General features: G+C 40.5%; 2 protein-coding genes across 4 annotated transcripts in view; one reads left to right on the forward strand and one right to left on the reverse strand.

Moving 5' to 3' along the window:
- Positions 1–9999: 9999 nt before the first annotated feature.
- On the reverse strand, positions 10000–14384 carry srp19 (signal recognition particle 19). The gene is made up of 5 exons (XM_018758290.2): positions 14185–14384; positions 12368–12443; positions 12046–12117; positions 11838–11946; positions 10000–11220 (listed from the first exon to the last, which is right to left on the reverse strand). The coding sequence occupies exons 1-5, from the start codon at positions 14220–14222 to the stop codon at positions 11090–11092; spliced, it is 426 nt and encodes a 141-aa protein (XP_018613806.1). The 5' UTR covers positions 14223–14384; the 3' UTR covers positions 10000–11089.
- A 2847-nt stretch (positions 14385–17231) lies between these two features.
- LOC108938110 (adenomatous polyposis coli protein-like) overlaps positions 17232–26270 on the forward strand; it is a 29178-nt gene continuing 20139 nt past the window's right edge. For 2 of the 3 annotated variants that reach the window (XM_018758446.2, XM_018758448.2), the window contains exons 1-2: positions 17232–17476; positions 22862–23014. In XM_018758446.2, the coding sequence (XP_018613962.2) occupies positions 22880–23014 (135 nt within the window). In that variant the 5' untranslated portion in view covers positions 17232–17476; positions 22862–22879. Of the gene's footprint in view, positions 17477–19892; positions 19975–22861; positions 23015–26270 lie in introns of those variants that run through there. The other variant, XM_018758447.2, reaches the window with a different exon arrangement.

Raw genomic sequence — 26270 nt, forward strand, 5'->3', positions numbered from 1 at the left:
TCACAGCACCTAAACTGTGTAATTTGCTATAGGGTTGATCCCGGTTCAGTCTGTATGGAGTGTACATATTGTCTGTGTTAATCCTGCACTAGGCAAAGAGTTATTTATAGTGGGTAAGTGCGAATAAATATGTTGGATCACGTCTTCTCCTAACTGCGGAACTAAGCCACTGGAACTGTAATCGATCATGTGTTTGTTTTTCACACACACACACACACACACACACTGTCTGAAACCACTTGTCCCCAGTGGGGTCGCGGCAAGCCAGAGCCTAACCCAGCAACACAGGGCGTAAAGCTGGAGGGGGAGGGGACACACCCCGGACAGGACGCCAGTCCATCACAAGGCACCCCAAACAGGACTCGAGCCCCAGACCCACCAGAGAGCAGGACTTGGCCAAACCCGCTGTGCCACCGCACCCCCCGTTTGTTTTTCAAAATGGAAAAATGTGCATTTCTACCATTTGAGAAGTGACACGCCCATAGAGAGGCAGAATGGCGGCCTCATAGAAATTGTTAGCAGACTGAAAATTACTAGTATCTTGGAGGGAGCCATCTGCTAACTAATTGCCAGAGAATGAGTGCCAGCAGTTCCCAGTTCATGACAGCTGAGGTAACTCAGATCCTCGCAAAATTATACATTCATTTCTGTCACTACCGAACAGTTGCAGATACTGCTTCGAGAGTAATGCTATGTTCTAACTGTACTCATTAATATTCATGAGCAGGTGGGCCTGCAAGGTATTTTGGTTGTGAATGGTTTACAGTTACAATAAGTGAATGCATACTGTTAGCGAAAAGGAGTCAGAATGAGGCAAACAGTGGCCCTCCGGCTAATGAATATGCATAAGCATCTGTATTCGGCGAAACCTTTTTTCCGTAATTGCATATTCTTAACTGGTGACATGTGGCACTCGCTTTGAAATTTAAATTTAACAGAATTTTTCATATTTTGCCCATCTTTTATTCGTGGATTGTATAAGTGTATAGGTTAGTATTGCTCAAGTAATGTAACCTCTATGTGGATGTGAAAGCTGGACATTTAAAAAACAGCCCATGAAAAACATAGACTTCATTGAACTCTGGTGCTGGAGGAGACTGAAAATCGATGTCCAGGACAGCCAGGAAGACAAACAGATGGATGTCGGCTCAGATCAAGCCAGAACTTTCATTGGAAACACATGCGATGAGATTGAGATGATCATACTTTGGACCCACGATGCAAAGACTAGATTCTCTCGAAAAAAGATGGTGATGCTCGGGATAGATGACGGAAAAAAGAAAAACGGGACGATCCGCAATCGCATGGACGCGCCCAGTCGCGTTGGAATTTTAACCGTATTATACGGCTGAAATGGCAGTTCAGGTAAAGTGTGGCCCACAATCATCTGAATTTGAAATTGTCTTCTACTGTTCAGAAATCCACCAGTTCCACATTGACCCTGTGTGTTTCCCGCAGGCCCATCAGTACACATGACAAGCCGTTAACGGTGACCACTGTTGCCCGTGTTCACTTGATGCCACTTATCAGGAAGGCTCTGAGTCACAGTACAAGACTGACACCCAGTGTTACCTTCAGAGAAACAAGCCCAGAAGCTGTTTCCTCAACAAACGCAGATGCCATTTTTAAAGCGAGGAACCCATTAGATGCCATGATGCGTATGAACACTTGGGCACTGCAAGTCCGCATGACACAGGCGCTCTTGCCATCGGAGGATGGAGGCCCAATTCCACTCATTACTTGCTACATCACGTGCTGACTGTTGAAATAACTTTGAATGTGTGCCACAGATCAATAAAATGGGCATAAATATAGCATGATGCATCGGGCTGATCTGAATCACTCGCATAAGAATAAGCAGAACTCGATGGCGCTAAATGTTGAAGCATTTGCGACCTGCTTATTCTTGCAGGGTGTCACGCGGAACACAGGGAGCCGGGATGGCCGAACCCAAGCGCAGCGTTGTTTGTCAGAAGTTGAGGGAAGAGGCGAGTTCTCAAAACCAGGGACAGGCGAAGGGTCGGTCGATCGGTGAACGGGACAGGAACGAAGATCCGTGGACGCGGTCGGAGAACGAAGCAAGGAGTCAAAAAACCGGAGACCGTGGACAGAGCGAAAGTGCATGTAGGAACACGAGAAAGGGCGGTTGTCTCAAACGAGATTCCGCAGGGGTACCGGAGCTGAAGAGGGTCTTTATAAGGTGAGTGATTACTCATGAGTTAGTGCGGAGTCAGGTGCTGTTGCTTGTGCTGTGGGCGTGGATGTGACACAAAGACATCCAAAAGCAGATTTACAGGATGTGTTGTCCTGTATGTCAAACAGGAGCTCATTCACCCCCTGAGGGTCCACTGCGATGTGTTGGGGAAACCAGAGAAGAGACAAATCGTCCATATGGTAAGACCCAAGGTGTTCGCACGCACATTGCAGCACGCAGGAATGTGCGCGATTAAGGAACAAAGCTTCTGAGCAAAAGGCCGTAATTTCACGTCCCCAGGGGAGCTTTGCGTTAGTGCTCCTCAAAAAGGAGCCCGATTTAAAGTCTTTCTGGTTAAAAAATGTGTAAAGTGTAAAATTGTTTAGTGTCCTGCTGGGCAAAACACAGTGTGAGGAGAGCTGCGGCTTGAGGGGATGCAGTCGTAGTTTTTTTGTTCAAGTTTTTCAATAGTCTACCAGAGTTCTTAACAGAGGATGGGTACGATCGGAAGCTTGTGGAAGGAGGTGCGGAATGGAAATCAGCTAAGATAAAGGTGAAGAGGAGTTGTTTTTAAAACAAAACCTAAAGGCAAAATAAAATGGAAAGTCACGACACGTGTGGAGTACGACGTTCAGGGAGGGACGAACTTCATTACGAAACAGGGATGTTTGTCCCTCCCTGAACATTACGCTTGCACACAGTTCTGAACTAGAGGGATTTTCAATTAAAAGCATTTTGGGAGATTTCTGACATTCAAAAATAACCCGAAGCCAGAAGCTAGATAATCAGGACTGAACAGTAATTCCAGAAAGATTATTTCTCTAAAACACAGCATTGCAATGATTCATTCAAGAGGTATTTAACGCTTACAAGAGTTTTTAACATCATCTGTTGATATTTTAAATGAAGAAATACTGAACGTATTCTGTCATTACTGATTTTTATGTCTTTGTACTGGCAGGTTCACCTTTCATCTCAGAGCTCCAAGGCTGGTTTGAGCGAAAGAGCATCTTTTCCCTTGCACGATTTGTTTCTTTTCCCATTTCATTGTTTTATGTGGGTTTTGTTTCAAAGTTGAAATTCTACTGTAACCTGTCTTACATTTACTGGGATCAGTAGTATAATTAGACAAGTGACAGAGAACGGATGCAGATCTGTGTGGAACACTATTTTGTCTTTACTAATTTCTTGTAACTTCTAATGTGACAAAACCAACTTTTTCGCTTGTATTAACTGGTAGGCCTATAACTGTTTATACAAAAAACACCAAGTAAGTATACACACACACACACACACACACACGTCCCATACAGGGTCGCAGGGAACCGGAGCCTAACCCGGCAACTCAGGGCATAAGGCCAGAGGGGGAGGGGACACACCCAGGACGGGACGCCAGTCCGCCGCAAGGCACCCCAAGCGGGACTTGAACCCCAGACCCACCACAGAGCAGGCCCCGGCCAAATCTGCTGCGCCACCTCACCCCCCCATTATTAATATTTTTTCTTTTTTTACCAGGAAATCCCCTTCCTGTTAGCATTAAGAACAGCGGATGCGCATATTGCCTCGCATAGTGAGTAAACACAAATCAGTGGTAACCCTGTGTTTCCCTCCTGCTCCGTGGAAATGAAGAGGTCCCTCACTACTGACCAGTCCATCGTTGCCCTTTGATTTCAGGACGCTGAGGAACACAAGATACAGGCATCAGTTGTTCAGTAATGCGATCCACGGCTGCGGTGCCAGCTCTCACATTCTCCGTCCGTGGTGCCAGCTTCTTAAAACGCCACGCTAAACGATGTGTTGTGTAACACTGGAATGACCACTGCAGACTCCTCTCTTGTAGGATGGTGTGTGTGCTTGGGAGAAGGTGCCAGTGGGAAGGGGTTAAGACCCTACGCTGGATTCCAGTGAGAGCAGTTTGTTTCCATATTCCCAATTTTAACAGGCTCGTTTACAAACCACCAGAACAATCTTGAAAGCCCCCTCCCTACTTTCCAAACCCAATTTGAAAAAGCAGGGGAGGAGACTTTTGGGATTGGTGTTGGAGGTTTATGCATAAATTTCATACATTTAGACAAGGAGCGCAGAGAGGCCCGTCGAGAGTCCGTCTCTCCCAGGCATCGGCGTGGAGCAGCACACACAGCAGTAAGTCTCTGTCTCTCTGGGCGTAGAGCATTACTTTTACCTGTTGGTTTCAGATCAGGGTGGCACCAGAAAGGGGCATTGCTTGGACTGCAACAAACAAGGTGGATGAAATAGGTTCTGACAGGTAAAGCACCTAAGGCATCTTGGCTAGGTTATTTAGGCTACTGAAGGATACAAATACAATGTCATCTTAATTTTTTCCTAACGGGAATTGTAAATAATATATCAAAATACATGTTACAGATTTTCACATACTGTATAATGACATAATCAAAATAGGTATAAAGAAATGCAGATTTATAAATCATTATCATACTAACAACTGCAGTATTCCCAGTTACTTTTTCATGCTTTTCACTCATTTCAAACTTATTACCGTCACTTTTCAAAGTTTTATTTACAAAGCAGATATGTAGCTTACAGCGTCTTCTAATAGCTATGAATAGGTTCAAATGAAAGTAGCCCGAGCTGGATGGTAGACTAGAATAATCACTAAAAGTTGATAAATAAATAAAGAAATATTTATTATACAGCATTAACTATATGCATCTAAATCACATTTCTCTCAAGAATGAGCTCGTGATATGCATAAGAGAATAAAATTAACTAATGAAACCACTTTTGAAAAGAAGCAAGAAATTGCATTGAAAAAGCTCAGACTGCAAGGCTAATTAATTCTAAACTCTTCTGTTGTCAGATAGAATTCTTACATCCTGTCGTGTGAATACCGCGTCTCTTAGTGTAAAAATAGTGTACCAAAAGTAGAACTTCCTCATGCTCTAAGCTATGGAAATTTTATACTTGTCAAATTTCACCTCAGTACTACCTTTTCGCCCTAAAAAATGTTCACTTGTTAAATAAATTAGCACATAATTTCCTATCCAGTGGAGAGTTCTTGAAAATATATCGTGCTACCCGATCCTTAAGACAGGTTACAAGTCTCTTTGTTCTTAGTTTACTTTTTGTTTGTTTTAGATAATGAATGTAGCAAAGATTCATGACAAATGCTTGATAATGAATTTCTGGGAGCAGAAAATTGAGCATCACTCTCAGATGACCGAGAATGAAGAGCTGAGGATGAAAAAGAGCGCTTTGTCCCGGTGAGTACAAACTTGGAGCTCTGAGTGAACGTTACATTTTAGATGATTTAATTTAACATAGTTTTCGCCAACAATAGTGGCATTTATGTCAAAGTAATTCCATTTAAAACATTCTGAACAGGATAAGCAGCTCTCGATAGTGAGCGAGTGAGCGAGCGAATTTAAGTATCCCATCAAATCATGATGCACCGCACTCTTACTAAAATCTCACCGAGACGTTGCTCATCTCCATCTGTAAATATTTAGCGCTTGTGTGCTATGCTTTTTTTTTAGTAATAACATATCCGTTTTAGGCTTGTAATTAATTTCTTGGCTTCTACTAGTTAATTTGTAATGTTCTGTTTTTTTTTACTAGAAACAGCAGCAGGATCCAAGATCTGTACTCTATCACTGTTTAGCTCATAATGTATGTCAACATTTAACGGTACACCAGTCCTTAGAATCCAGCCTTTGACTTCATGTGCAAAAGTTATAAATAAATAAATAAAAATTTATTTAACATTTATTTATTTAGCAGACACTATCCTCCAAAGCGACTTCCCATGAACTCTATGTAGTGTTACCACCCCACACACCTTATTCACCGCGGTGACTTACACTGCTCGATACACTACTTACAATGGTTCCCTCATCCATACATCAGTGGAACACACACACTCTCTCTGTCACTCACACACTATGGAGGGCACCTGAACAGCATGTCTTTGGAGTGTGGGAGGAAACCGGAGCACCCGGAGGAAACCCACACAGACTAAGCAGGGATAAAACCTACGTTTTCTCGTACCGCCCAGGCACTGTGAAATAGCAGTACTACTCGCTGTGCCACCCAGTTTTATTTATATGACATGTATAATATTACTTCCTCATTGTCTTACTGTATAACACCATATTTGGCAGTGTTCCTCATAGTGTGCTGTAGGCTTTGGAGCTCTTCAAGGAGTATTTGTCCAGTATTATACATTTAATTAATACCTACTATTTCTTTCAAGTAGAACAGCTGGAGCATATGGTTTCAGGAAGAGCAATGTGCCTGTAGCATCTAATTTAATACCTGAATAATTACATCTACAATAAACAGCTGTTTTTATTTACTCAGATGTCCTAATGGTAACTGTAGTTTTGGGGATGACTGATCGCACACCCAGGAAGCTAAACTAGCTACTGAGAATAATCAATAAACTTTTAACAAGCGTGGCGGTGTGAGTTTTAATCCTGTTGATGAGTGCTCACATAGAATCCAAGGTGGACATGCCTGGGACTCTTGTGATAATCAGAGAACAGTGATGCATCTCGGGGCTATTACTGCTGTTGGCTTAGCTGCTACGTACGACCCGTCTCTCATGTCAGTCCAGGGCTTATCAGACCTGGAACCCCTAACAAGAATTGCAGATACAGTAATCCAAGTCAGTGTCAACAAGTGACAGAAAGTGTCAAGTGTCAGCGAGAGGGACTGAACTGGAACGGCGCTCAAAACAGATGATATACGTGGTGCAGATTCATAAACAATGCCTCACTGTCAGATTTGAAGTTATCGTGATATTCAAGTAAGACAAAAGACCACGCTTTTTATAAGGGTGAAAGATATCGATCGACTTTTGGCAGCCACTCACCCGGTTTTCAAGGTAAGGTTAGGGTTTGAAAAAAGTTTACCATGACCTTCCTCAACGTATGTTTTTGGGAGAACACACAAACTCCACACAGACTGAAACAGGTTCAAAGCAGCATCTGAAACTGCAGCTCCCGACATATGAGGGACGAGCACTATCAGCACTGCAGCGCATCGTCATGATGCTACACCCTTCACATCATCTTACTCAAAAAAACACAACATTTTTAGGAACAAAAATCAGAGTCAAGATCCAGCTGCAGTTTGGTTTCTCTGTTTAAATTAACTAACCTAACCTTATATTGTGTTGCATGTCTCCTTCCAGGCTGAGGGAAGACTGGAGCTGCAGGCTGGAGAAGAGGACCAAGCACCTGCAGAGCCTCCACGAGGAGCGCATCAAGAGAGCCAAACTAGTGTAGATGACAGTAGAACTTTGTCCTACTGCGCCCGTTGACCTACTGTGAATAAACCCCATTTACCACCTACTTTAGACTCCATTTAGCTTGTTTGTTGGAGCTACCCCTGAAAAGTTGTTCATATGTTCAACGAAATAACCGAAAACTCTCAACCGAAAGTCAAGGAAGAAAAAAACCTCTGGGGGTCCAAATGCCAGTGGCTGTCCACCCCTCCTGGGTATTCTAGATTAAAAAAGACTTCTAAATCAATTTACAGGTAATAATAACATTGTAGCTTAGTGTTAGCTTGATGTTCCAATTGACATAGGTACATCCATTATGGCAGGCGGTCATCAGCTTCAGTCAGGATGAGGTGCTGGTGTGACAGCCAGCCAGCCTACTTGGGTTTTATCATAGGGAGACATACTCAATAAGAAAGAAATGGTTAGAAAACGATGACTTAAAGAGATTAGAGCGGTTAATACAGAAAAAAAGCACAGCCACCTGGGTGTGCACTGCTTATTGATATGCCCATGTGAAAATGTAAGTCTTTGGCCAGGATTTAAAGACTGATACAGATAGGAAATTCTTGGAAGTAACTGGTAGACTGTTCCAGAGTTTAGGTGCTCTGTAGCCAAAGGCACAACTTCCTGCTGAGATCTTATTCTGATCACAGGTACTTTAAGGTAACCTGCATCCAATGAACAAAGACATCGTCTTGGAATATAAAAAACAATTGTTTCACAAAGCTAAGCCAGAGCAATGCCATTTACTGCCTTATAGGTCAGAAGTAGGATTTTACAATCAACTCTAAGCGTAAGCCAATGAAGTATTTTTGTATGTATTCTTTAAATTCCTCAGTGATGTCAGAGTACAAGCTCTCATGCTGGTATGACTTTCCAGATTTCCATCCTCTATTTACCATTTCTAGTCCTGGTAGAGACCTGTGTATGCTGGTTTTTTCTTCTGGTTTAGCTATGGACTGAATAGCGGGACCCAAACCAACATAAAACCAAAGCATTTATTTGAGGTTGTATCTACAGATACCGTAATTTTGATTTAACCTTATGAAAAATGGCAACGAGTTCAGTTTAACGCTATAAGACGAACTGATCATGGCACGTATTGAACAACTGAACAGTTGTAGAATGTGAAACTGTTAAGCAATAGGGCGGTCTGCCAGGCTGGTTTGTTTCAAACATAAATGACCAAATTAGAAAAGTGACCTCGACGTAAGAACTATCAAAAATACAGCTATTCTAATTGAATTGTTTTCAGCACAAAATGTGACAATAAAAATTAGAGATTACAAGAAACTGTAACAGTGGCTTTCTTGTACACGATTCAGTTGAGCATTGCATTGATTTCACTGGGTTTATTTTGAATCACTGCTGAAAACAACACATTAATAGCCCATTCATAGCTTATCTAACATTCAATATTTAACCGAAGGAGAAAAACAAAAGGTACCTATGTTCTACCTTGAACCAGACAATGGTTTTTATCCAGCCCCCCCCAAGGAAGGCTTCTATACTGAAATCATGCAGTGTGTCTGGAGCCGAAAATATTCATTCAGTCATAGGTTAAGCAGCTGGTGGGAACAATATCCTGTGTGCCACCGTGTTGCTGCCGCGGCAGAGAAGGCCAAGCAACATGCGGCACTGTCGTGCTGACAGGTGTCCTGAAGGGCACGGCCACACGCACGCGGCCATGCTGCCTTTGTATGTTCACCCCCCACTGAAACAGTGCTCACAACATTCCAGGGGGACGTACTTCAAACATTGCTGCCCAACAGCTGCGTTGAAAGGTGTCATGAGACCAGAAAGCTGGGCTTCCTGAGGTGATATTAATGCTATTAATTTTTTTCTTCTCTTCTCATTCTATTGTCTTGCTTTAGGAGAGAAAAAAAAAACACATCCTAAGAAATGATGCCTATGGCAGAAATTGCCCCTTAGTACATTTCAGCAGAGAATGTGGAGGACAAGAGGAGCTGTCAAGCTTTTGAGGAGCTACCGCTTGCTGACTACCTTACATTTTAATATTTATACTCTTGAGCTTTGATAACTAAAATACTAAATCAGTTGCACCACCCTGTGCAGAGAAGTACAGAGCTCAGTTGTAGTATATTAAAAAGCTGATAGAAGCACATCTCCTCCCAAGGAATATGGTGAACGCTATCCACAGTGACTCGGAAGGCTTATTTTTGTACAATATTCATTTAAAGATCTCTGCAGATGCTAAAATATTAAGTACCTTACTCAAGGGCAGAAAGGCAGATCTTGTCCTAGGATTTGTTTGCAAGCCCACCGCTTTAACCACTTCACCACCTGCTGTTTTAGTGCTATTCTGGGTTCTGTACAGTACTGTCATGGAAAGAAGTGCTAATGTGCTACTGGATGTGTCAAAAGCAGAACCTTAGTGAAACAGCTGCAAAGAAGAGTAATAATTGACATGGCAGGGGCATTCAGTGACATCAGAAAGGGTAGGAACATGACTAACATAGCAGGACTTAGTGAGAGTGCAAAGGGGTGGGACATGAAATGCAGAGCATCAAGACTGAGCTGACAACAATAGACATTTATCCAGAAATCTAAATACTTTTGGTCAGTCTCTCGGAAACTGGTGAAGGCCTTTACCAATCCTGTTGTTACTCAGTAAATAGTAAAAATACAGTTTACATTTCTTAAAAGGAAACATGTTTAACACTTTCAGATCTTGATACATGGAATGTGAACTGCACTATTTTCAATGTCAAGCTTTTTGAATGTGAGCAAAAACCAGCCAAATGAACAGATATATTGACTCCATACATGCAAATACTGAGCCAAATTCTAACCTAGAATCCCACAGTGAAGAAACAACATTGTTATCCACCAAGCCAACTTTGCTCGCCTTTATACTCTGTGTGTGGCTACCAATTAGTTAATTATCTGAGCTAATCCAGAAGAAAGAATGCCAACTATTGCTTGGGCAAGCCTGCTAAAGGTTATGTAGTCAGAAAAATATATGCTATACAATACAACTGTAATGAGTGAATTGAATAGTGAAATACGGCAATGAGAATGACAAGTTAAAAATAATATCTAGTTCCATAATGTACTGCATTGATGGAGACAACATTTGCTAAAAGTGAGTTTAAAAATCAGAAAAGTAACTCAAAACACGGTCATCACAGTGACAAGTTGTGGAATTAGAACATTTAACAAAATCTGACCTATGAGTCCTTTGTTAATCTGGAAGAAAAGGTTTCATTCCTATTTTTATTTGTGAAATCTATCTATTCACAAAACACAAACAGTTTAATCTGTCAACTCAAACATTCTGAACAATATAACTGGGAAAACAAGACAACCATAGGGATGCGCATCAATTGCATACATTTGCACGGGTAGATCTTTGTTGGTAAAATATATTTGATTCTCATGTGTTTCAACAGAAGCACAAGAAATTAACACAAAGATATCTTGGCCTCACTCCCCCTGCCCTTTTTTTTTTTTTTTTTTTAAAACGCACCCCACTCTTTGACTACCATTCAAACACCACCCAGTCCCCAGTGGTGATAGTTGCAGACACACACACAAACCATGTTGCACAGATGAATGGCTTTTTGGCTTTCAGTGAACCAAGTTAAATATATACAAGTGTAATAGAACTACTTCTTCTTCTTCTTGCTCTTCTTGCCTCCTTCTCCTTGCTGAGAATTCTGGTCACTGCCTCCACTTTTCTGGGTCCTCGTCTTCAACTTGGGAATCATCTCAGCAACATAAAACATGATGTCTTTACCTGTGTTGAAAAACAGAAATAGAAATGATCACTCACTAGTCATGTGTGTGCATACAGTATGTGCAGTAAATCAAATACGCAACAGTCATGCAGAATAAACATAACTGTGTATGCTACTTCTATGGTTTCCATGGTTGCATTCTGCACAGACAATAAAAATGCTACAACCAGTCTTCTTAGAACCATTCAAAACACAAATCTTTTCACAATCTATAATTTAATACCTGTGCAGTTTCAGTTTTGGAAGCCTAAACTGTAGTGTTCTTTACAGGTGACAAATTTTAAAAGTGGTACATTTTTAGTCACTGTGAATATAGTACCCTATTAGCACTGTGCTGAATAAGTAAGGTAAACAATAAAAATGTATTATTACACTGCATAGTTGCACATCTTACATATGCACAGTAGCTTACATATTCTAAACTATTCCTTACCTATTTATTATTGGAGGATATTCCCTAAAGAGACGTAGCATAAGTATCATGTATACAAATGCAAGGCTCAGCTCCTTAGTCACCTGTGTGACCCAGTTTACCTAAAATTCAATGCAGATGAACACATTGAAAGGTCTTTACTGATCTACTACCCTGTCACACTCCACCAAAAACCTGACTCACGGGAGGAGAATTTCTCGTTGCAAAGGCTTCCATCATCCTTCTTCAGCTGGATTCGGACCCGACCCCTGAACTGAACATCTCGGTTCCACTCTCGGGGGTACATCTTGTTCTAAAAACAGTAAAAGTGATTCCTGAGTTTGCATCCTCCTTCACAGGAAAAAAATGACTCAGGAAATAGTGGAAAAAATTACAAAAATCTAAAACAAACCTCGACAAAAACATTCAGTCCTGCTGCAGTCAACACATCTCGGATTTCACAACACGTAGGATTTTCCACCGCCTTTATAAAAAAAATAAAGGATGGTTGTATAAAATGTGAAAATCATTTGCACTAAGCATTTATCTAAGAAACAATCAATTAAAGACTATTCTCAATAACAACCATGTGCAATAATGCTGAAATGAGGGTTAAATGATGGTAAACTGTATTTTTAGGATTTCTAGGGCCGTTCCCATTAATTTGTGGAATCTCTACATTTCAGTAGGGAAACAAGTACGATCAGACTGCAGAGGAAAGAGAGGTCATTCACCTTTTCAGTCGGTATTCTTCGGCCTTCTGCTATCGTCTTCTTACTGTTAATGTATGCAGGGTATAAACACAGAAACCTAACGGACAAAAAAATTAAATAAATGCACTTTTCCAAAGAAACATGGAAATAAGTGACTGCAACATTACGATCGGTTGTAGTGAACAAAATAAACAGAGTACAACTTTGCTCAGGACAAAGGTCTTGTAACACCTAAACGTGCCCAAGCGGTAATGAAAAACCAATTTTTAAGGGAGAATCCAAGTAAATATATCAGCATCAAGATATTGTTAACATGTAAATTCAGCTGTTTTAACAGCTGTTGTGTGATGCCTGGTGTAAAAGAGTGGATAGAGGAGCCACATTTAAGTACCAACACTCTGGCCTAGCCCTTCGTTAGAGCTTATTGCTTTACCCCATGTCATAAATACTTCCGCCAGACCGTGGGCAGGAGCCATCCCGGCTCACCAGATCGGAGAGGCTTTCTGCCCCCTCACCGGGAGACAAGATGTTCATGGTACAGTGTGTTCCTGTCTGAAAAACTTTTCTGTTACCTCCACCCCTCAGAGCTCTCAAGGTCACTGACATTTATATTTCAGTTATTCAATAATATTTTCTCCAAAGTGACATACAACTTGGAATAATCAAAGTCCATTTCACCAACAGGTGGAGACCAAACTCTCAAAGTACAGTCACTTAGGCCAATACCTTCATGTTGCACATTACAAAAGTAGCTCCGTAAACAAACGACGAGTCCCTTGCCCACTCCGCTACATTTAACTTGCAGACTTTTTTGGGTAACAAACCAACCCTTGGTCGCAATCTCGTTTATAAGCCAGGGGCCAAGCGTGCACCTCATTTTCCTAAAGGCTTCAAAAACTAATCTTTATGTGGATTTTTGAAAATAATCATTCTTGAATATGAGTCACATACATTGTATTATGATCGCAGCAGAGATTTACCATTTCTGTAACTACAGAAGTTTTAGGCTTTCCCAGCTAGGATGTATCTTTCAGAATTTAGGTACAATTCAGACAACAGAACTCCACAGGTAACTGATAATACCAATGCTGGATCAGCATGATGGGTCCAATGTGCACAGTTACAATCCAATAAAAAGTTCATTAATTAAGGGTTCGAGCGACTCTCTACCCAATAAGTCAAATATCCACCAAACATCATTGCAATGTCTCTGATTTCACAAGGATCTCTGGTACAATTTATCCAGCCTTTCCAAATCTGCTAGTTCTATAAAAGTTTGCTCTTTTTTTTTTTTTCTCTCCAAAAAAATACTAACTTAAGTGAACTCTGATTATTTTGCCCTCCCCCATCTCAAAAACCAGAACAGGAAAAACAAGACAAAACCCAAGTGGACAAAGAACCACAGATGAAAGGCAGAGTGACTGACTGAGCTATTTTGTTGCAGGAATCAAAGAAGTGACAACTTTGCAATCTTTACACTTTGTGCAAAGCACTGCAGTCCTGGATAACAGGACTTTATCGTGTAAAAAAACTCAATGAGTGAATCATCACAACTCAAATGAACGTGTCAGTTGTGATGATTCACTCATTCGGTTTTTTACACGAGAGGGGTTCGTAGTATGTGGTCGGAGAACACCTAACCAGATGAGCTGATTACCTAGACAATGATTGCCGATGTGCAGTGGCTATAACTGACGCGGTTGTCAGAAACCGTTACTCTTTTTACATATTATTGTTTTCAGCCGACTTCTCACTTGTTCACAGAAAATCACACGTCACACTACACTAGACTAGTATCCGCCACACGCAGATGCCAGGGGCAAAAACATGATACAAACCTTTCTTTATCGGCCGGGCTTTTACTCAGGTGTGCCATTTTCAAAATATTGTCTAATCTTTATCAAAAGTATGCTGACTGTTAAGAATATTTCCTTCTGACGCCTAACATAAGGACTTAAACACGGACATGTGTCCACTGGCGTAACTATGGCTGAATGGAACTCGAAATGCTCCACAAATGTTCTACTTCCGGTGTAGAAAGGAAAGGGAGGACAAATTTCAAAGTAAGAGCTCGATTTAGACGACACAGCTTTCAAATTAAAAGGCCCTGTGAAAGAAGGCGCTTTTCTAGACGAGCTCCTTTTAAACCAGGACAGTTTGCAGTGAAAGAGCTCCCATTTTGGTGAGGGGAGTGTTTTAAATAAGAGTCCGGTTTAGAGGGGTCAGTTTTCAAAGCAATGGGTCCCCCCCCCTAAAAAAAACACACTACTGTGATTCAAAGAACGGAGATTTTAAGATGCTTAAGTTAAAGCGTTGCCTGAGAACTTGTAGTCGACTCAAAAGACTGAGAGACGCTGACTGACACATTATCTGAAGCATTTGCCGGTCAATTTAAACATTTGCAATTTAGAACTGAGTAACAATTACTGAAAGCCTTTTGTGTAACTATCATGATTCACAGTGTTAAAAAAAAAAAGAGGCAATCACGAGGTAATTGCATAACAATAGATGACTAGCTGCATCCTGTTGTGTTAATAGGAAAAAACACGTTTAAAATTTCTCCACTTACGACGTTTACTGGGCAAAAAAAAAAAAAAAAAAAAAAAAAAAAAAAAAGGATACGGGAACTTCTGTTCAGGAGAATGTGAGACATTGTTCCTGTACGCCGCAGTGTGTGATTCATCATTGCTGACGGGTGGACAACAGTTTACAGTGCAGTGTTGCGGGAATGTAATATAAACCTCTTTTGTGTGGCATAATGTGGAAATTGTGGGATTTTAAGTCAGACTTGTTTACACCGAAGATACCAGTACCAACACAAGTGTTTTGGTTGCCTAAAACACGAAGGCAGCGTAAGTAAGGGGATTTAAAATGTAACACTACCACTTTTTCACGTATTATCATCCATTTAATTCACGCCCCCGTCTTACCTTCGTCTCTTAGGTTCTCTAGCGCCCCCTGGTGCTCCGGAGGAAAACTCCACTCTCTTGTGGCACGGTGGCGCAGCAGACAGCGTCTGGACTGTCGGTTCAGACATGGGTTTGAATTCATCATTAGTTTGCATGTTCTCTTCATGTTAAGCATGCGGTTCCTTCCGCAAAGACATGCATTTCAGGTGGTTTGAGGACTGCCTGTAGTGTGTGTGAGAGATTGCCCTAGGATGGACTGTCATTCTGTACTTTATTGCTGTGTACCTTGCCTTACACCCTGGACAAGACCATAGTGACCCTGCATTGCATCCTGATTGATATATATCAATGTGCTAATGGAAGTGTCACTTTGCAGGGGATTATAGGATGTCCTGCATGGGGCTGACAATTGTGGGTGAGACCGGCTGCAGTAGGGGTTGCCTGAGAGAGGTGCGTTTGGTGTTTTGCTCCTGTTAGGTATGCCACTTCTTTGCTCAAGGGTATATAGCACTAGTAGTCTCAGTTATTTGGTGCGCCTGTGATTTTGCTGGTCAGAGAGAACACTGAGTTTGGTTGTTCAAGGGTGACCAGGTGGAAGATGAGGTATGGGAGGGAGGTCAGGCCAATCACTGATACTGCGCGGGGGGCGCTTGTCTTCATGGGCGTTCCCTGAAAAAGGCAAAGAAAATCACTCTCCATCCCCTCCCAGGTTGACCGATATTATTCGGGTGTGTTGAAAATTGATTTGTCCCAGGTAGGGTCCATCCTAGGTTCACTTCATCAGGACCTAGTAAGGAGTAACACTTGGGAACTGGGGAGGAATGTTGGTAAAAACTGGTTACCGAGTTTAATTTGCTTTTTAGTAGAGTTTTACAACTGTTGATATTTAATTGCTTTCCTAAATTGTTCTGTTTGGGTTAGTTTTTCATGTATTAATGCCATGGTTATATTTTAGACTCAATGAAAATGGTGTGGGTAGAGTTTCAGAACTATAAAGTTGTTGAAAGCCTCACAGATTTTAAGATGCAGGCTATTGGATGTTATGAGGTATTGTGATTATTTGCCTTAGTGTTTTCTGTAATTTTTGAATTCCATCAAATGAAATAATCTCTTGTTTTTTACATTTCAGCAAGGCTATTGCTAGAGAGGTAAAGGGTGGTGATAAATCTAGGGCCTCGGGCAAACCCCACAAGCTGAATGTTTTAAATTTACTTTTAACTTCTTTAGCAAATGCCTTTCCCCAAGCAATGTACATTTAAGAGAACAGCAAATTATGTTGCCATTTAAAAAAAAAAAAAAAAACCCTTTAAGTTTTGATGTCATAGTTGGAAGAAAATGTAATACTAATGAAAAGCATTTCCAAAGATCTGTCTCTTGACCCTGTTTGCAGTAGCACTACTAGGGCCACTGCAGTGTATTCCCCAAAGTGACTTGCAATTATTTACTCATTCATACATCTGAGAAAGTCAGGATAAATACTTTGCCCAAAGGGGCTGCAGTATGAGCAGGGTTTGAAATCAGGGTATTTGTGCAAGGCAGCAGCTCTGACCACTACTTGTTACATTTATTCAGTGATCTGACACTTTTCTCCAAAGCAACTTACAATGTTAAGGTCATAATTATTACATGCTTACAATCATTTACCCATTTATACAGCTGGGTAATTTTACTGGAGCAATTTAGGGTAAGTACCTTGCTTAAGTGTACCCCAGCCAGTGGTGGGGATTGAACCTGTGACGTTTGGGTTCAAAGGTAGTTGTGCTAACCACTACGCTACCAGTATATTGTTGTTCTTTACATACGTGTGTGTGTGAGAACTTGTTTCAAGTAAAGCATTCACACAACTTGGAGACGTTTTACTGTTGAGTTCTGAATACAGGAGCGCCGTGTAACTTCCCACAGCGAACAGCCAGCGGAGGCCCGCCGACAGCGCAACGCGCATGCGCAGAATCCCGTTAGGAATTCGCCAATATGGCGCAGCCGTGAGTCGGGGGTGAGCGCTGGAAGCGCGCAAAGGCAAAGCGAGTGACGGACGACGCTTGAAGTTTTAGCGAGACCATTCGGGCGCACTTAAAGTTTTTTCTTCTTCTTCCTCCTCACCTCCTCCTACCCCCCTCGAGGAAAATGACTACGTAGAACGGGTTAAAGTTTAAACTGTTAAACCGAAGAGCCCGTGACTGGAAGAAACTAAGGGTGAAAAACACGGATGTTGTTGTGTGAGGTAGGAAAGCGGACGGAGCTGCTCAGGGGACGCTGTCCTCTTTAGTCACACTGCTCAAGTTTATACCCTGGTTTTAATCACAAACTGCTTATTTGTGCCGTTTTTGAACAGCTTACAGCTAGTTTTTCAGGAGAATTGTTCCTTATTTTTGCCAACAAATTACTCAGTTGCTCAAGTTTGTATGCAGTGATGGTATGGTGTTTTTTGTGATGAGGAGGTTGTGTCCGATTCTCCCATTTTGCTGGAGGGAAGAATGTAAACTTAAATGAAAATGAGTTACTGAAGGAACCTGTCTCTTCTTGTGGTTTAAATAAAGAAGTTAAAATGTGGAAGGTGTGACTGGTGTCGTGTGTTGCACCTAGTGTTTTCTCACCACCTCAGTACTCAGGACTGTAACCAGTGGACAGATTTTTGCAGAGAAACCAGACAAGACTTGGGCCCCTCTTTCTTATTTTTAATCTTACTTTTTATATATACTATGTAAAATAAAATAAACAGGACTCGGTTACGGCAGTTCCCAGGCTTTGCAACACAAAAGTTGCTGAAATACCCTTGACCAAGGTACTTGCCCTGAATTTATATAGTAAATAAAACCGGGCCATACAAAAGCTTAAATGATAAAATCAGTGTGGATTTATCTAACATATTAAGTCACCTTGGACCAACCTATCAGCCTTATAAAGAATAACTTAAAAAAAAAAAAAGGCACTAATGCAGAAATGATTGTCTTGGTTGTATGAACTTGACCTGTTAGGGAGAGAACTTAATAATTATATGACAGTGTAACATATTGAGTGGTTTATTATGATGACAATGAAACTAAATTACAATTAAAAACAAGTTAGTTTTGACTAGGCAAGTTCCCAGGGGCAATTTTGAGTTTTGGGGGGTTTTTTTAATACCAAAAATGAATCACATATGCTTTCATGTTTACATTTATTCATTTAGCAGATGCTTTTCTCCAAAGCAGCATACATGTCAGAGAAAATACAATGTGTACATTACATTAGGAGAAATGGACATAGTTGCAGACATGTGATTCTTAAGTAAACCTAATTTTTTCTTTCCACTTTATGCACCGATGTTCACGGGTAGGTGCATAAAACTCAAAAACATAAAATGTTGAAATGTAGTGTACTGCATGGAGTACTTATGTGTATAAAAAAATGTGTAAAAGCAGTGTATCAAGTTTGGGGGTATATGTCAGTTCTGGTGTTATATTCATTTTTCTATAATTGAAGGTTAGCTGAGAAACTCCAAATTGTATTACCTTTAGTAAATATTGGGTATTTTTGCATTGTTATGCATTTCACATTCCTATTATATTTCAAGTACAAACAATGCAGGCTAATACAAAATTTTTCAGTTAAAGAGTAGATGCTATATGTTTTGTATTCTGGTCTTAAAAATGTTTCTAGGCATGAATCTCACAAGCAGTAAAATCAAATATTAACCCACAATTCAGTTTTTATTGGTCTGCTTTAATTTGCAATGTGTTGATCTTTGGATTTTCCTTTCCTACGTGGCCTTGCCGCACGGTCGTGGACACAGTAGTCAGACGGTAGACTTTTGTCTTTGTCCTTCAGGTTTCCCCCATGGCTTTCATCAGTTGAATAAAAGCTGCAGTTGCTCTGTTTATGCCACCTCACAAAGTGTTGCTTTGTCGGGTGGTGTAAAGTTCAAGCCCTCTAGGCGTATCAAGCGCTGGGGAAACAGCTGGCTTATCCTATCAGTGAGGCTTTTTTTTTTTTTTATGTTATGTTATCAGTCTTTATATGCAAGTCAGGATTTTGTAAGAACAGTCAATATCTACTGAAGTTTGGAGCAGCACAGTGGTTAGAGCCAACGTCCTGCAATCAAAGCACCCGGCTTTGAATCAAACCTCTTCCTTTAGTGCTACTGGCCAAGGTACTTTACCTTCAATTGCTCCGGTAAAAATTACCCAGTTGTATAAACCGGTAAACATTTGTACGCAGTATACAAACTTGACATTGAAAGTCACTTTGATGGAATGAATCTGGTAAATAAATGGTAATAGTGATTAAGATAATTTTATTTTAAAGTTTTAAAAAGTATCCGTTCAACAGTGGCAGGATTTTTTTTTTTCATTAAAGGCTTCAGTCTTTGTATGCAGTTCATGTTGAATTCATGGGAGGGGTGTCTAAGAGCCAGCTTATTTTTTATTGCTGTCACTTCCGACCCTCGGTGACAGCTGGCACGACCGCCGAGCCGCTTGAATCGACTGGTCCTGTGCCAGTCATCTGCCCGTGCCCGGACCCCCACCACTCCCAGACAGAGGCTTAATTGACCAGGCTGAAGCAGCTGTGTAATCTGCTGGACGCAGGCCATCGCTCATTGGCCGGCAAGCTGTGCGGCACCGCAGACCAGTGAGCCGATTGGCGGAGAGCATGTCCATGTGACTAGGACGCCTGGATGTGCTAGGCTCGAGCTCTGACACAGCTAGAGGGAGATGGAATGGAGGCGGACAGCGAAATGGGGTATGTTCTCAATTTATAAGGCAATCTAGATGGCTCTGTTTTCCATGTGCAATAGCCAAATAGTGGCAGAATTGTGTGAAAGGCACAGCTGTATGCTAAGCCTTTTGTTTCCACGGAGAGAGAGAGAGGAGTGGGTGTGGAGAGGATGTCTCTTATCTCGGCTCTTTTTATTTTTTTTTTCTTCCACGATGCAGCCAGAGCTCAGGGGAAAAAGGATGCATTGTCCTTAGGAGGAAAATAACAGAGAGGGGGGAGAAGGAGAGGTCCCCCAGGCAACAGTGCACTACTGCCTGCCCGGTGTCTGCGGGTTCATCCAGGGGGGGTCTGATCTGCCATGTTGTTGAACTCCCTGTGAACAAAGCAGATGTGTGGTAGGACAGTGTGGTCTCATGCAGGTTCTGCTGAAAGACATGCCCTTAATCGGCTGTGTGTTTCCCTCTCTCTCTTTCTCCCCCTCTCTTTCTCTGAAGGCTGTGGCTTTTGTTCTTAGCCAGATCATGCTGTGAATTGCAGGTGAGGGCTAACGGCTGGGCAGAGGGGAGATGCATGCCCGGTGCAGCCGAGGTTGTCAGCAGATCTCACCTTATGCTCGATGGGCATTCTTGCTTGGAGACCTTGCTTGTGTGCTGCATCCACGGTTGTGGAAATTGATTCAGATGCTTCGCTTCACTGTGACAAAATGGGGTTGTCCTCACTGGAAATTCAATACACTTTGTGCTATTAAACAGGACACATGGGTTTTAGGTTTTTATTTGACCTACAATTAGAGTGAATCACATAAGTGAAAGCCGTGCAATGGGGAGTGCAAGTTTTTTTTGCAGAAATATATTTTAAAAGCAGGGTATTATTTGAAACAGTCCTTTTCCCCTGTATCTCTCTGAACTTCATTTCCCAAACCCTTTGTTAGTTGAAATGTTAATTTTAATTACCTCCTCTGCCACGAAAGTGTGAACTTGCATAACATTAAATTTGGTTTCACTGCTTCCAAGACATTTCTGCTTTGCTTGCAATGTAATAGTAAATATATTTAATAGTGCTCTTTTAGTTGGGCCATTGTCATTGTATTTTAGTATTTCTTCATGGTGTGTTTATGATGCTTTGCTATACTATGTTGCTTTGTTCCAGTGCACTGGTCATGAAGAGTTTGTCCTCAAAATAACCCAGTGAAGCACTCATTGCTAGTCTAGCCATAAATTTGCATAATTTTTATTCAGTTGTCTGTACAGGACATTGCAGAATTTCAAGTAAACAAATTTTTATTAATTTTTAAAAGCATCACTTAGTGTAATTGCTGTAATCCACAGTGCTAGCTGTTAGTTATTTGCTGCTGTTGGCGCATTGGAATTCATAGGATTACAAATCTTCTCTCTTATTCTTTTTTCCATTCCCCTTCCTCGTTGCTGGTGGTTTAAACCCACTGCAGTATCCAAAGCTCCTTGAGCACCTGACCTCTAGGGTTTCCTTATCTTCCCTAGAACGAGGTGCACAAGACGCTAATGGTGTGGCAGCGCCTGCATTTGACTTTCCATTAGGCTTCCGTACAGTTAATGCCACACGAAAATCTACATTCGCTCAATTTCATAACATAACAAACCAAACGGCTTTGTCTCCCACTGTCTGAAAGAAAAGAACCTGTAGTTGATTTGCTAATCCTGCTTTAAAGCAGGTGGTCTTTAACATATGGTCAGTGAATGGAGAACTGGAGTACTCATTCTGATCGCAACAGTTGCATCGTGTTAATGTATTTGTATTAGTTTGGTTAATTAAACTTGTTTTAACATTCTTGTGTGTTTCCTCATCTGTTTTTCAAATTCCATCTCAGCAGAATTTTATACAATTCCTCTTTCACAAGAAATGTATTGCACAGCATAATATGCAAAAACAGTTAACGTGGAATGAGAATAATATGGAGGATGCACCAATGAAATTTCATAGAAGCATCCGATTTAATCCGTAAAGAGATGGGTCTCTAATGTTTAGACCCACTCAGTTGACTCTCTAATCTTTGACTTTGCTTTCAGTCAAACAGGAACACTTAGTTAACGTCATTCAAATTCTGTGAAAATAGTAGTTTTCAGCTGTGACAGTTTGAACAGAGCCCCCTTCGCTGATCACTGAATGGTATATAATTTGAGTTTATGCCCCAGTAGATGAGGGCTCAGTGTTTGTGCATGGCATTACTGAATAATGCAGAGCAATAACCAAAATCACTTCTTGATATTTAAAAGCCGTCTTCGTTGTTTGTAAGTCAGAGTTTACACGTCCTCAGAATGATTTGTGTCGGGTTGTTTTGACATTCTGTGTATCACTGGTATGGGTATTGTTGGTATTTTCAACATGTATAAAATTGGTTTAGGGGGACGTAGTGGTGCAGTGGGTTGGACCTGATCTTGCTCTCCGGTGGGTCTGGGGTTCGAGTCCTGCTTGGGGTGCCTTGTGACGGACTGGCGTCCCATCCTGGGTACGTCCCCTCTCCCTCTAGCCTTACGCCCTGTGTTGCCGGGGTAGGCTCCGGCTCCCCACGACCCCGTATGGGATAAGTGGTTCAGACGATGTGTAAAATTGGTTGATGGAGACTGGGAACCAAATATTTAATTTGCTGTGTCAAAATTCTCTCTGTGGTGTGAGTATTTTTTTTTTCCTTTGTTTCTGCCTCATGTTCTTCTCAGAACTGATCTATCTGAGATTCTATCAGATACAGTTTCATGAGTTCTTGATCTCCTTTCTGAATTGCATGAACAAAGTCTTTTTCTCTGTGCGAAGGCCATGGTTTAGTATATCACAAGTCATGCTGTTGTCTGACGAAATGGAAGCCAGCAGCTGAATATGAAATTCCTTGACGATGTAAGGGTTTTAATCTTTTCTCCTTTTTTTTTTTCTCAACAAGGTCAGGAAGTAGTCCAAGATGGCCACTGCTTCTTATGATCAGCTTCTAAAACAAGTGGAGGCACTGAAGATGGAGAACTCCAATTTACGTCAGGAATTAGAAGACAACTCTAATCACTTGACTAAACTTGAGACAGAAGCTTTGAATATGAAGGTGAGATGATGATGGCCACCATAATTTTGCTCCATAATATGAAAATTCACATTCTCTTTTAAAAACTACATTCCATTTTGTCTGAAAAAGCTTGAGCAGTTGATAAATATGACCCATTAAACAGTCAGCTCTAATGAGAGCTAGTCTTTAGCCAATGGGTTAGCATCTGGTTGTAGTTCATTAGCTGTTCCATGAGCATGTTCCCCTTTCCTTCAAAAATGCCTCTGGTAAGCCAAAGCTGCTTAGCAGCATACATGTAGAGTGCTCTTCCACCTGCATTAGGAATGGTTTTGTCTTTTTGTATTTGTGGTTTGTATTTAATATGAATAGTAATAATATGGACTTTAATTTGTAAAGCTGCAAGTCCCAAGAGTACTTAACCTAAACGGCTTTAGTAACATGTCCAACTGCATAATAGGAAAATCTTAAGATGCCTAAACCAAAAGTGTCTGCCAGACCGTAAAAGTATTAGTAATACTTGAAGATAGGAATATGTATGCATGTGCATGTGTGAAATTGCGTGCTTAAGTTCCCTTCATCTTTAGTCAGCCCAGTCGATCGCGCTTTACTTGGTATCGCAAATCATGTTAAAAGCCTTCCATCAGTCTAAGACATTAGCAAAAGTTGATCATAAATTCACTTCACCAAAGGTATCTGTCATCCTCTCTAATGTCCTTGAGAACAGCTCCACTCACTGCTGGGTGCATTTGCCAGAAAGCGGATACGTCCGCTGGCTCCCCGTGGAGCAGCCTGGCACTCAGCGTGCCTCTGTCACAGGCTTTTCTTGCAAGAATATATTAAGGCAGATTAAGATTCAAACAAAATCAATAATTGTGAAGTTGCAATTGAAGATTGAGTTGAATGAAGGTGAAGATAAAACCGTGGAGTTAGAATTGATCTTGTTCATTACAGGTATATTTGGTCAATATGATTTCCTAACTGTTTATTTAAGGGAAATTCATTTTATTTATTTATTTATTTATTTATTTAAAGTTCATTAATCTATTCAGTAATTATAGAAAAAGACTTATCAATATTGGAAAATTTAGATAAATAGTGATTCTAAAGTTGTCACGTTAAATTATTTTGCTAGCAATTTTCACTTGTCATTTTTGGTTATACATTAAAAATATGGCCATTTGTTTTCAAAACGTGCCATGTAAACTGTCAGACAGATGTCTTCAAGACATCTCAAACTAAAGAACACTAGTAAGAAAGAGTTTGGCTGTGGGACCTGGATTTACAAACATTCCCCAATTTCCTGTGTTTGTTTGGTGACCTGGAAACCTAAGAACTCAAAGGAGAGGAAGTATTCTCTCAGTTCCAAGGTAAAAGAGAAATAAAGTGGCACTTCATTCCCATCACTTTGCTATGTTAGTACCTATTTTTAATTAGAATGTGATAACTTTTAATTAAATTTACTGTAAATTATAAATGCATTTAGTGTACTGATTGGTTCGTATTGAGTAAGCAGCAGACTCCTTTTTAGGGTTAGCAGAGTTTTTTTTTTTTTTTAAATCTGGTTTTTTGCTATGTTTTTGGAGTAAAAACTTTCATGTTTGCAAAACGACCTGATCTCAGAGGTGTTGAAGTGGTGAAGAAGCTGGACTTGCAAAGAAACTTGTATTTTAAAAAAAACTCTTTAAAATAAAAAAAAAAAAAAAAAAAAAAAGGATGGAGCTCTAAATGTGTGCAGTGATAGCTGGTAGGTAACTAAAAGAGTAAGTTTAGTGCATGATAGGAGCAAACATTCTGAAATAATATTTACCAACATTTAGCATCTCGTTAACACCGCTGATCAATTTTACATTAACTTTATAATACTATATGTGTCCTCCTGTCACCTAACCTAGATTATTTTTTTACTCCCCTTCCATGGTTGACTGCATTGATGTTGAAAGCCTAGATTTTATTGCTCCCCTTTTCCCTCTGAAGAGCCTGTTTAGTGATAATGCTTCTAGTTGGCTTTTTTTTGGCACATTACATCTCTTTGCAAAGGGAAATTCAGTGGTGGAGAATTTATTACTCAGCTTAATGGTTCTTGGATGTAAATTCTGGCTCTCCTTTGGAGTTTTTAAACAAGTCTGAATAGCTTTGCTTCAAGAGACATGCTTTAATGTGTATTGATTAAATTGGATTTGATTATAATGACCAACTTTAATAACAGAATTTTAAAGAGAAATATAATATTTAATACACTTCACATATTTACAGATAACACAGTTGTATTCAGTGTTAATTTTTCTTGCTCTTAAGACTATGTAAATGCTCACTGCGGACTAATAAAACATTTCATGCCGCATTCTGTATGGAAGCTGTGATGTAATTCCTTCTTAAGATGCTGTAGTCAAGAAAGGAGACATATACTTATTGTAGACTCAATTACTGTTTATCCATAGTTAATGTTGAGAAAGGCCGACAGTTTCCAGGAGGTTTATAGCGTGACGCTTTATAATATTGAGATTATGGTCATTGCCCATTGTTCAGCTGGGTTATATGCCCCTCCTATGAAGTCCACTTACTTTCACTCTTTAAAACAGTTTGGAAATAGTTATTGTTGTATGAATGTGTTGAAATTACACATTAAATATTAAAAACAAGCACCAGATTTCCAAGAAGAAGAAAATTAAAAATATTTACAGCACACTTGGATTATTGGTTGCAGGTACAACCATAGTATTTAATTCACTGAGGAAGAAGAGGAGTCATCACATTGTGAAGCTAGGATTGATGTCGAAGCATTTGCTGCTGAAATGCCTCTTATCTTACCGTTGTCCATGATATTTGATGCAGAATATACATAGTACATGTCATAAAAAGTCTTATGTCAGACACGCATGTGTGTATTTGCAATTAATTTCACTGTTTCCTTCCTCCACCAAATATAAAGAAACCTGAAAAACACTGACTTCTGTCTTTAAAATTAGAGCTATACATTATAATCCATGTTTTAGCTCTTTTTTTTTTTTTTTAACAAATAATGAATGTCATTGTCTATTCCTTGTATGCATATAAGCAATGCAGTTGCTCCACCTGTTCAGAGGTCGGTACTGTCGGTGGGTCACACAGGTTCGGCCAGAGACCTGAGTTTCAATTCGGTGAAAACATTCTCACGAGTGTTATCCTTAACATAAACCTTAGTTAACATGGGTCAAAAATTGCACAATCATAAAAGTACACCATTCTTGACCACATAATGCAGTAACAGGGCAATGACCATAGAGAAATCAGTGTGAGAAACACATGGTCGTTTATC

The sequence above is a fragment of the Scleropages formosus genome, chromosome 17 (genome assembly GCF_900964775.1).
Source record: "Scleropages formosus chromosome 17, fSclFor1.1, whole genome shotgun sequence".
Taxonomy (NCBI): Eukaryota; Metazoa; Chordata; class Actinopteri; order Osteoglossiformes; family Osteoglossidae; genus Scleropages; species Scleropages formosus.